Source organism: Perissodus microlepis, chromosome 14, assembly GCF_051167445.1.
Source record: "Perissodus microlepis isolate ML-2025 ecotype Zambia chromosome 14, ASM5116744v1, whole genome shotgun sequence".
Classification (NCBI taxonomy): Eukaryota; Metazoa; Chordata; class Actinopteri; order Cichliformes; family Cichlidae; genus Perissodus; species Perissodus microlepis.
The window spans coordinates 6,944,886-6,955,782 of record NC_140474.1 but is presented as its reverse complement, the minus strand read 5'-3'; the positions used below and the strand labels follow the sequence as shown (position 1 = coordinate 6,955,782).

At 42.6% G+C, this 10,897-nt stretch overlaps 2 protein-coding genes across 3 annotated transcripts in view; one reads left to right on the top strand and one right to left on the bottom strand.

The window, feature by feature from the left end:
- The first annotated feature begins 269 nt into the window (after positions 1-269).
- cxcr5 (chemokine (C-X-C motif) receptor 5) lies at positions 270-3,712 on the top strand. 2 transcript variants are annotated; one of them, XM_084950381.1, is made up of 3 exons: positions 270-374; positions 804-967; positions 2,232-3,712. In XM_084950381.1, exons 2-3 carry the CDS (start codon positions 935-937, stop codon positions 3,339-3,341), a joined length of 1,143 nt encoding a protein of 380 aa, XP_084806507.1. In that variant the 5' UTR covers positions 270-374; positions 804-934; the 3' UTR covers positions 3,342-3,712. The 2 variants fall into 2 exon arrangements, with proteins under 2 accessions (XP_084806507.1, XP_084806508.1); XM_084950382.1 differs by lacking the exon at positions 270-374 and having other exon boundaries at positions 663-967.
- A 263-nt stretch (positions 3,713-3,975) lies between these two features.
- bcl9l (bcl9 like) overlaps positions 3,976-10,897 on the bottom strand; it is a 28,171-nt gene continuing 21,249 nt past the window's right edge. Inside the window, exons 4-9 of the mRNA XM_084950379.1 lie at positions 9,593-9,715; positions 8,997-9,171; positions 8,830-8,914; positions 5,917-8,299; positions 5,543-5,797; positions 3,976-5,262 (exon numbers count right to left, since the gene is read on the bottom strand). Of these exons, the coding sequence (XP_084806505.1) occupies positions 4,100-5,262; positions 5,543-5,797; positions 5,917-8,299; positions 8,830-8,914; positions 8,997-9,171; positions 9,593-9,715 (4,184 nt within the window). The 3' untranslated portion in view covers positions 3,976-4,099. The remainder of the gene's footprint in view (positions 5,263-5,542; positions 5,798-5,916; positions 8,300-8,829; positions 8,915-8,996; positions 9,172-9,592; positions 9,716-10,897) is intronic.

The following is a 10,897-nucleotide window of genomic DNA, read 5'->3' as shown; positions in this document are numbered from 1 at the left end:
AGCTGTAAGTAGCTTTTATGGCAAGGTCTTTCAACCTGTGCAGTCACCATCCTGCTTGTTATGGACCCTGGCCTTGGAAGAAGTGAGCCAGCCTTCCTTCAAACAGACCTCCAGGGAAAATCTATAGGACCAGCCGAGGGATGCCAGACCAATCAACAACTGATTGGGCACACTTGTGTCTTTAAAAGGCTGAAGCACATTCATTCAGGGGCTGCTGCTTTGAACTGAGTGTGCAGTCTGCCTCGTATGCTTCTGTCTGTGAGCCTTGCTTGTAAAACTGTCTCAAGTGTGCGATTGTGGCTACTTTAAATTAAAAAAAAAAAACCCCAATCACATTTCCTGTTGATATTTGTGGTTAAGGTGATGCTGAAGCTGTAAGTAGCTTTTATGGCAAGGTCTTTCAACCTTTGCGGTCACCATCCTGCTTGTTAATATTAACCTTAAACTGGACCATGAACATAAAAATTTTCAATTCAATTCAATTTTATTTATATAGCACCAAATCACAACTCAAGGGGCTTTATATTGTGTTGTCAGTTGTCAGTAAAAACATAAATCTGGTACTAATGACCGAGCTGGATGATGTTTCCAAACGGTCATTAAAAAATTTAGAGGAAGGATGTATATAAGCATGCTGAAATAATTCTGTTCAGTTTAGTGCAGTTGCAACGTGCTGGTCAAAAGCTAGAATACAGGAGTGCAGTTACTTGGAATTGCATTACTGCTCTTGTGTGATTAATATAGATAACACTGTAGATAGATAACACTAAAGCTTTGATTTGTTTTTGTGTCTTTCCTTCCAGAGACGCCCATGAACCCAAAAAAAGAAAGACATTAGCATAGCGAATAGAGCCAGCCAGCACTGTGAGGAAGTGCAAGCATATTTCAGTACTGCAGTGTGACACATGCATTCAAGGGGCCAAGATTTATCTGCATGGCTTCAACAATGACTCTTACAGCATTTGAGGTAAGACTTAAAATAAGAAATGGTGAGATGAATGGAAAGTTAGTGCAAATAATCTGTATGACAGCACTCTTCAGCAGAGTTTTGTTGTAGTAGCACGTATAATGGGAAATTCTGTCTAAATATTTTAATTTAGAACTTTTTATTTGTTTTATTGTTTTTTTGTTTTGTTTTTATACACACAACCGTAAAGGAATACGTAAGCTCTATTGTTATTTCCTATCTGGTCACATATTCTGTAACTCCTCGTTAATCGTTATGAAGCTGAAAGTCTCATATAAGACTAACATAATGCTGTACCTTCATTTTCCAAACCTCAGCCTCAGTTTTAAACTGAGGTTTTAGTTTAAAACAAGAGATTTTAAATGTAATGAGCAACATGTAGCTGCTGCCTGTGACTACGGCTCAGCTGGGAGTTTTACATTCTTCCTATATGAAAAGAGAATGAATGATGTAATTTTTTCTATTAATACACATTTGATGACACACAGATTTGGAGGGAAAAGGAAATTGAAGTTAAAATAAAACCTGTATGGTTGTTATGTTATTTCTTATTACAATCATAATCCTTTTATCAGTCTACATTACTCGCAATAGAAAATAGATGTGTAATCATTACCATAGAGAAGATTTCTTTATGAAAATCTGACATTTCATCAAAAGGGAGAATCACATCTGTAATATATCATAAAAATATTTGTACGTGACTTTTTTTTTCACACAAGTCCAGCAGTACAGTTAACATTGCATTTGAATAGGATGCAGCTTTTGGTGTAACGGTGTTATGATTATTACACATATTTTGCATTTCTAATGATTTTTCTGCAGATATTTTTCCCGCAGACTTCTTTCCATATTTAGCAACATTTGATTAAACACTGAGAAACGGCACACTCTACAAGGCTTTCAGCTAGTTATTTAAGTTGTGTTTGTACCAGCTACTATTTTTTTTTTTTTTTAAATATGATTAGCCATGGTTGAATCACATTTGTCAAATTTAGCTTGAAATGCCTTCTGAGTCATCATGAGAGGGAAGTGAAAACAATCTGGTCTATTCAGTGTTTCCTGCCTAAACATTAGACTGAGAAAACTGCAGTGGAAAAAAAGAAGTATTTGATCATTACATAAATGAGTCTGTTCACACTCCTGTAATGAGTCTTATTTCACTTCATCATGAAACAAAACTATTAGTCTGATCACTATCACATATACTGCATACAACAGGGAATCTTCATTTGAGATTTGATCTCTTGTATGTGTTTTCAAGCTGACACCTGAAGAACTTGATAACTTCACCGATGACTACTGCAACTTCACCGATGACTACTGCAACTGCACCGATGACTACTGCAACTTCACCAATGACCCTTGTGAAAATGATGTGGTCCTGCAGAGTTTTTATGGCCAGTTCCTGCCTGTGCTGTACACTGTGATTTTTCTCCTGGGTGTGGCAGGGAATGGCCTGATGATAACAGTCCTGGTGACACGATGGCGCCAGCTCCGCATCACAGAGATCTACCTACTGCATCTTGCCCTGGCTGATCTCATGCTTTTGTTTACAATTCCCTTCGATGTAGCCGACAGCGCCACCGGCTGGATTTTTGGAGATTTTATGTGCAAACTGAATGAGTTCTTGAAGAATCTGAACCTCCTTTGTGGCAGCGTCCTTTTAGCTTGCATTGGATTTGATCGGTATTTGGCAATTGTTCATGCAATTCCCAGTATGCAAAGTCGCCTTCCAAGAACAGTGCACCTAACTTGTATGATAATGTGGCTCATCTGTTTGTTTTTGGCATTACCGAATGCCGTATTTGCCTCAGTGACACAGAAAAATTCAACGACAGGCATACCGTTCCTGGCCTGTTACCACTACAGTTATGGTGCACACGCAAGCAACTGGGTTTTGACCAACAATGTCTTTCATCATTTGTGTTTTTTCTTATCTCTGGTTATCATGAGCTACTGCTACACAACACTAGTAATTACTCTGTGCAACAGCCAGAAAAGTGAAGCAAAAAAAGGAGCCATTCGAATATCACTGCTTGTCACACTTGTGTTTTGCTTCTGTTGGCTGCCATATAACGTCAGTTTGATCATATATACCCTGCGACAACAGAATGTGATCGTGGATGACGACTGTAAATCAAGAGAAATAATGCTGCAAGTGCTTGAAGTGACAAAGAGCCTGGGTATCTCGCACTGTTGCCTGAACCCTTTCTTGTATGCATTTGTTGGAGTGCGCTTTCGCAATGAGATGATACATCTGCTTTGTAAACTGGGCTGCAGACGAATCTGCCTGCCTTTCCTCAGAGTCCATGGCCACAGTCGGGTATCAATTTCTGATGGAGCAACCACCAACAGCACAGTGCTCATGTAATAAAGTCCTCTAGTCCATGTGTACATGCCCTGAAAACACCCCTCCTCTGTACAGTGATCTTATAATACAATACTCATTGCTACTTTTACTGTATTTTGTTTTGTTTTTTTATTGTCCAATCAAAAAAAAGTTGTAAAGCTGGCCAAATATCAGCCTTGTGTTGTTTTGTAACTACTGCTAATCCAATAAAGATTTTATTTTATATATTATACAACACCTGTGTTCCCTTGTGAGTGTTATCAGATTACAAGAATTGACAACACAAGAACCAAAACAAAACCATGTTAGAGATCCTTATTATTCTTTTTTAAACTCCTATTAAAACACAGTTATACAGAACAACTGCAAACAATCACAAATTGCATCTTATATACAGCAAGTATATATATTATAATATATATATATAATTCCTTTGCACAACAGTTTGGTAGTTGGAGAAAATAAATCAATGATATTAAAACAAATAGAAATTTGAGGCACTCCTCTCCTGACTGCTGCGCTGTTCCCACAACAAATACACACATTTCTGAAATATACACATTTTACAGTTTATATAAAATGGCTTCAAACTTGTTATTGAACAGTGTTATAGTGATTTCATTTTTAATCAGTTGTAATCCTTTTTTGCTCTCTCTTCTTTTTTTTTTTAATTCCTCCTTTTCAAAACCACTACAAGAATAACAATGAAAAATTCTGGACACAATGGGAGGGTAACCCAGTGAACGCATTTTTTTTTAAGAACTGTTTATTGAGCTGGATCAGAATGGCATATTGGTCATACCTCCGGGACCATAGCCAATGGAACTGTCCAGAGACATTCCCCGCTGTCTGAGAGACTGTGGGCCCATCATACCAGACTGTGGATGAGGTGGGGCCATCATGGGACCCTGAGGGGACATTAGTGGGCCCTGGGGTCCAAAGGGTTCCCCTGCAATTGACATGCTTCGCTGCTTAGCCTGCATCATCATAATATTCTGCTGTGCCATCAGATTCTGTTGGTGCTGCTGAGAAGGCATCATGCCAGGTCCGTATGCATTGGAGGGATGGTGGAGAAGGCTGTTGGCCATCATGGCTTGTTGTTGCTGGAGTTGCTGTTGGGGCATCAGCCCTGTCCTTCCCATCATATGACCAGGGGGACACATGGGGCCCATGCCCCCAGTAGAAACCATACCCCTGGAGACCCCCTGAGGAATGACCATGCTCTGGCGTATTCCACCATGTGAGGGGTGAGGTGGCAGCTGCTGTTCAGCCATCATATTCTGTAGGCTTGCCAAGTGGGGGTTAGACGAAGGGCCACTGCTATGCGGAGGCCCAGAAGAAGACAGCTGTTTAAGGAGCTGCTGTGGCTGCTGGGATGGCATCCCTTGATGTGGATTCTGATGTGGCTCACTCTTAGGGAAATACTGAAGAGTGCTACTCGGCTTATCGGAAGGAATGATGCGGGAGAGATCAAACTCAGGAATCCCTGTGTGAGTGGGGCGTATGACTTCACTTAGATCAGGTCCTTCACCTATGGGAAGTGAGGGAAAAGAGTCTGGTGGGTGAGGGGGGCGTTGGTGAGGATGACCTTTGTTAAGAAGATGTAACTGCTGATGTGGCAGAATATCTTCATTAGACTGAGCGAAATTCTGTGACATGCCTCCAATAGGTGAGTGCATGGGCCCATGTGGTGGTGGCTGCATGCGGGGAAACCCTGCCGTCTGGGGTATAGGCGACACATTGCAGGGCCCCATTCCCTCAGGTGCTCCTCCTCCCATCATGGCAGAATTCATGGCAGGCATGCCCATTTGGTTTGGGGAAGAAAGGACAGGTGCTGAGGAATCGTGGGACAGGTGCTGCTGACCTTGGTTTACAATACCCATCGGGCTTTGGGGGTCACTGTGAGGACCAATCTGTGACGTCTGGGGATTACCCATATTTCCTGGTGATAAAACAAGATGAATACATGAAAAACCCACATTATAACAGTTAATAAACACGAATGTTTTCTTAACTCATTAAAATTACAAAGTATTAACTGGAGCATTATTTTTATTCAAAAAACTCCCTACTTTAATTTAAATACTTAAATTTCTTTTTGTCATGCTTTTTCCTGTAATGGCATAGACAAATTGCCTTACATCAGCACAATTTAAGCAAATCCTCCGTTTAACCACTGTAAAAGGTATTTTCTGTCTGTAATGATATCCCTATTTTCATACCTCCGATGCTGACACCAGATAGAAGAGGACGATCTGGTAGCATCTCATCATCAGAAGTAGCGATTGTTTTGATTGCATCATGGTAGAGAGGAGTTGAACTGGGAATTGCGTACTTGGACATTTGAGACATGATAAGAGATAATGGATTCTGAGATGTTGGGACATCGGGAGAGGACGTAAATGGCATACTAGGATTCATTGAGCCTGGCTGGGAAATAGGGGTAGAGCTTGAACTCCTAGGGGGAAGTGATTGGCCTGCAAAAAGAACAATGAAAAAAATTAGTAATCTCACAGCAAGACAAGGAATATCATAAACCTCAGAGAAGCCAATACGGCATCTCTGATGTTTGTTTTGAGCTTGGATTGGAGTCTACCTGTTTCAGTAGAACCACATCCTCCATTGCCCACCATCTTTCCACTGGCTGGACCACCCGGACTCGGAAGTGGTGGTTTAGGAGACGTCCACCCTGGAGAGTTTGAAGCCAAGGCGGGGGACTTCAGTCGTGCAGGGGAGGCAGACGGAGAGTGCATCCCAAGGCTGGAAGATCCCATTACTTGGGGAGACTTCATGGAAGAAGACGAAGGAGTCCCAGCACCAGATGCAGGTGGAAGAGGGGGATGATGCCCTGCAGAAGAAACCTGTGATGGTGACTTCAGCCCTGGAGCAGAGGGGGAAGGTATAAGAGGAGATGGCTCTTGATTGAGGGATGGAGACTTTAGTTGATGAGGAGGAGGCACTGAAGGAGATGTCAGAGGGTTAACATTTACTGACAGGTCAGAGGTTTGCCTAGAACCAAGGTCTGCACCCCTAAGGCCTCCGCCCATCGGCATATGACTAAGACGTGATGTACTTCCCATTTGATTAGGTCCTTGATGATCAGGCCCAAACATCTCTGGGCCACTTTGTTGAAGATACGGTCCTTCCATCTGACCTCCAGAAAAATGACCTTGGTTTGGAAACTGATAAGGGCCTTCAGGTCCAGGGATCATTCCTTTATTTCCTCCTCTTCCATTTTGAGAAGCCCTGATTCGTGAAATCTCTCCAGTGCCAAACATCTCCACTAGAGGTCCTCCTCCATGGCCTCCTCTGAGCTTCTGAGACATCATCTGCTGTTGCTGCTGAACATGAATTTGTGGGTTCATGTTCATTGCCATGTGGCTCCCCAGAGGAGAGTCTACTAAGTCTCTCATCGGAGGACCCCCTCCAGGAGAGCCCATAATATCACGTGAACCAGGAAAGTCCATGGGATCACCTCGACCGGAGGGTTGACCACGGCCCATTCCTAAATTGGGAAGATCTGGGCCCCCAAGATTATCCATAATTCTTGAGCCCATGTTGCCATGCTGTTGCTGTTTAGCCAATCTATCAAGTTCAAACCTGGAAGCACCCTGCATGTGCCGTTTGTCCATGATGCGAAACAGTTCCTCGCGTGTTAGCAGATGCTCTGAGTCACCTTGCAAGTGTTGTGGCGGCCCACCAGGGTAGCATCCATGGAAGGGACTTCCACCACTTATATTGTTAGGCATATCATCTAGCCAAATCATGCCTGGGCGTGAGGGCCTGTGGGGTCCTAGACCTTCCATTGATAAAACTCCTCCTGGACTACCAGGGAAGCCCCCTCCAGGCGGCCCTCTCGGTCCAAGAAACCTTGGGCCACGGGGTCCCTCTTGCATTTCTATCATTCGTCCATTTCCACCCATTCCACCTCCCATCATATTGGCAGGACCCCATTGCTGATCTCCAGGCTTGCTGTGGTATGGAGGAGGGGGTCCTCTCATCATCATAGGCATGCCCATGTCACTCATGATTCTAAAGTTTTGGGGATGCGCAGAAGGGTGCATCTCCTGTTGTCGCCTCTTCTCCTGGTAGAATTCTTCTTGAAGTTTCCTCCAGGCCACTTGCTCTTGGGTCAGTCCTTCTTGTCCAAGTAAAGGACCCATGTCATCCCCAGGTGACAGATGGTGATGTGGAGGTTGTGGCAGGTTATGATGAGAGTCCATTTGAGGGCTGTCAAGGGCAGGTCCACCAATGGATTGTGTATGAGAAATTATTGACTGCAGGGGTTCTTCATATTTCTTCATATCGCCCATTGGAGCCAAGGCTGATGATAACATATTACCACTACCACAATTTCCAGAGTTATTAGTACCACTGTTACCTTCCTCCAGAATGCCACCCCTATCAGTATTATTATTATTTGGATTGGATGAGTTATTAAGAGCATTGTTGTTAGAGCTTGCAGGGTCTCCAGAGCCTCCACCTGATCCACTGCGCAGAAGCAGCCTCTCTATGTCTCTCAACGTCTGCAGAGAGCGCTCCCTGTGTTCCAGTTGCTCTTTGGAAAGACCATCTGTGTTTCCTTGGCCACCCCTCTGTACTGTATCACTCTGTAGGTGTGTAGCTAGGATGGAGGGACTTCCCGAGGGAGAGACACTAGAAACAGGAAGAGGCATACCCCCTGTACCTTTCCCATTTCCAGTTCCTGGGTCTGCGCCAGCAAGTGCTACCACGCTTCCTCCCTCTGACCTATGAGTGACAATACTGTTATTGCTGGAAGCTCCGCCAGGTCTGGTCTGAGGGGATTCGTTATCAGAGTGCCCTGCTGATGATGGTGTCCCTGCAGTATGCATCGGACCCCCAACACCTGCAGAGGCTGGCCGTGGAGTTCCACTTTGGGATTTGGGGGTGCCTGTAGGTGGTGAGCTACTGGTATTTAGCTTCTCAGATAAATTAGAAAGCTTCCCTGATGGGTGGCCCTGTGGCAGAAAAAAGGACAAAGAACACAAGGCTGAACTTTTAAAATGCTATTCCTGCAGTCGCAATTGCTTTTCATATATTTTCATTAGTAGTGTGATCATTTATCAGGCTAAATTATTTTCTATATGTGAACTTTGTCACTTTGATGTGATTGTCTTCTGCTCGTGTAGCCTACATTATCTAGCCTTCATGTATTAAATGTGTAACTACTACTAGTGTGTCTGTCTTCTAGAGATAGACATATTACTAGTATTCATCGCTGCACCTGCAGTTTTGCTGTTTGTTGGTACCAGACAATTAATAGCACTACATACCCTTCTAAGTTTTTTTTTTTTGTTGTTTTTTTACACCAGTCTGAAGAAGTGACAGACAGAAACAGGAACAGAGAGGCGTCAGAGATTAAAATAACTAAACAAATACAAAATCCCTTCACACATAGTTTGCACCTGTGGTCTTTAATGTGGAAAACACTTTTACTCCCATGTGGTTTGATCAGTTTAGCAGAAAAAAAGAAAAAGAGATGACTGACCTGCTCCAACTTTGAATGTGGAACGTTTTGCTGGTGAAACAGAAGGATGGAATCAGCCTGCCCTTTCATTACTGCCTCTGCAGCACTGTCAAAAAATAAAATGGCCACTTTTAGAAGCTGATACTCTTAATCTCCATATGAATCATTGACCTGCAAATATTTTTCACCTGTTGGCAAGGCTGGTTGTGAAAACATAGACCACTTGCTGTGAAGCCTGAGGGGGATCTGCTTTTAGCCCTGGTCCCACCCCACATCCCATTGCTGGACCTCCAGGTTCGGGCATGGATCCCGAAGTCAAGCGATCAGAGCGTCCCTGGATAGGACCAGCCAGCCCTCGCTCCCCTTAGAAACAACAACAGCAACAAAACAAAAATACATAAATAATTAAAAAGCCCCACAGTGGTTTAATTTCTCTAAAATAGCTTGGATTTTTTTTTTTTTTTTTAAATACCAGCAAATTCATGTGGCTACAAGAAATCAACACCAGAGCGTGCTAAAAAACATAGTCCCATCAGTGGAGGGGATAGTAAGGCATTCTAAGCAGACATCTCTATTTCTTAGTGTTTTGTGCGTGCAGGAACTCCAACAGCAAAAGATAATTTATCAACTGAACCTCAGAGAAAATAAAACAGACGTGCTGGATGGAGCGCGGGGGGGGGGGGGGGGGGGGTCGACTGTTGTGGTCACAGTAACACTATTTCCATATTTAGACAAAAGCAAATGACAGTGTGTTTCACCACTGTGTTGAGGTATTCACACTCACGGTGGGCTGTAGTGTGTGGCTTGTCTTCATCTTCCTCTGTGTCAGGTCCAGAGCACCATTCATCTCCACTGTACGGCTGTTTCTTTTCCAGAACACACCGCCGCTTGCTGCGCATAACACCCTCTAGAGGACAGACAGACAGACACATCCACATTCATGCATCTGTTATACAATTTCTTCTTTACTGTTACAACTAACGTACAAATGTATTTTCCAGAATCACAAGTTAATTAACTAACTTTGTCTGTTCACATGCAATGTGCTTTTCTTGCTGGAAGTTCACAGGGCTCCAACTTACAGCTCAGAACAGCATCTCTAATGGCAGACTCACTTTAAAAATCATAATATGGTCATAAAAATGGTAAATTGGCTGCACCATGAAGTTGTGAGTAAAATGTAGGACATGTCAATTAGGGATTATTTTTAACTAGAGCTATGGTATGCATCTGCGAGGTACGTTTTAGTAAAAACTGGTGAATCATGAATTAATTTGACCATGTTTAATCCTCTGAGGTTAAAGTAACCATATGTGCCAACCCTAACTCCAATCCTTTGGGAGAGCAGCACCAACCATTGCTAGTAAATGTTGCTTTGCAATATTAAACAAAAACAAATACCCGAATCCCAAATATCCTTTGAGATTTAAAATATAGCACTAAATGTGATGTAGATTATTTTTGCTTTCGTATCCAGCATTTTACATATTTTAAGATGTGATAATGATGCTGTTAAACCATCTCAAACTCTTGTATATTATTTACATTAAAATGTATCCACAACATGAACATAAGCACGATTATTTTGGTGGCTTTAATTCATTTTTGTGGTGTAGGCCTTATATACATCAAACTGTCAATAAAATCCACATAAATGGATTGTTAGCATTGAAAAAAAAAAAAAAAAAGTATAAAGGTTGAAGTCTGAGCTTTCCACGCAAGTTGAAATGGCTGCGTATTGCTGCTATGTCATCTTAAAACAGTCGTGTGATTTGCGCCGGCACGATTGTTGACTCCAGAAGGTTAAATCACTTCTGCAGAAATGCTTCAGCTGCTCGTGCCAGAAGGTGCACATACCTGTTCATTCTCATTCATTTTCTAAGATGAAAAAATATCATAAGCAGCATATGAAGTCTTTCTGCTTGTGCAAAGTTTAAAATGTTGTAAATACTGAACTATGTGGTGGTTCTGGGATCTGATAGGAACAGCACCCGAACACCTCACAAGGTATTCCAGGCATGTCCATCTGGAACAAGAACACAAGATACTGAAAATACACTGGATTATATTCCCTGCTTTCCTTTGACTG

Excerpts from the sequence above, each read along its gene's own strand:
- cxcr5 (XM_084950381.1), top strand. The coding sequence starts at position 935 with ATGGCTTCAACAATGACTCTTACAGCATTTGAG. Across the intron at positions 968-2,231 it reads TGACTCTTACAGCATTTGAG|CTGACACCTGAAGAACTTGA; the intron begins GTAAGACTTAAA and ends TGTGTTTTCAAG.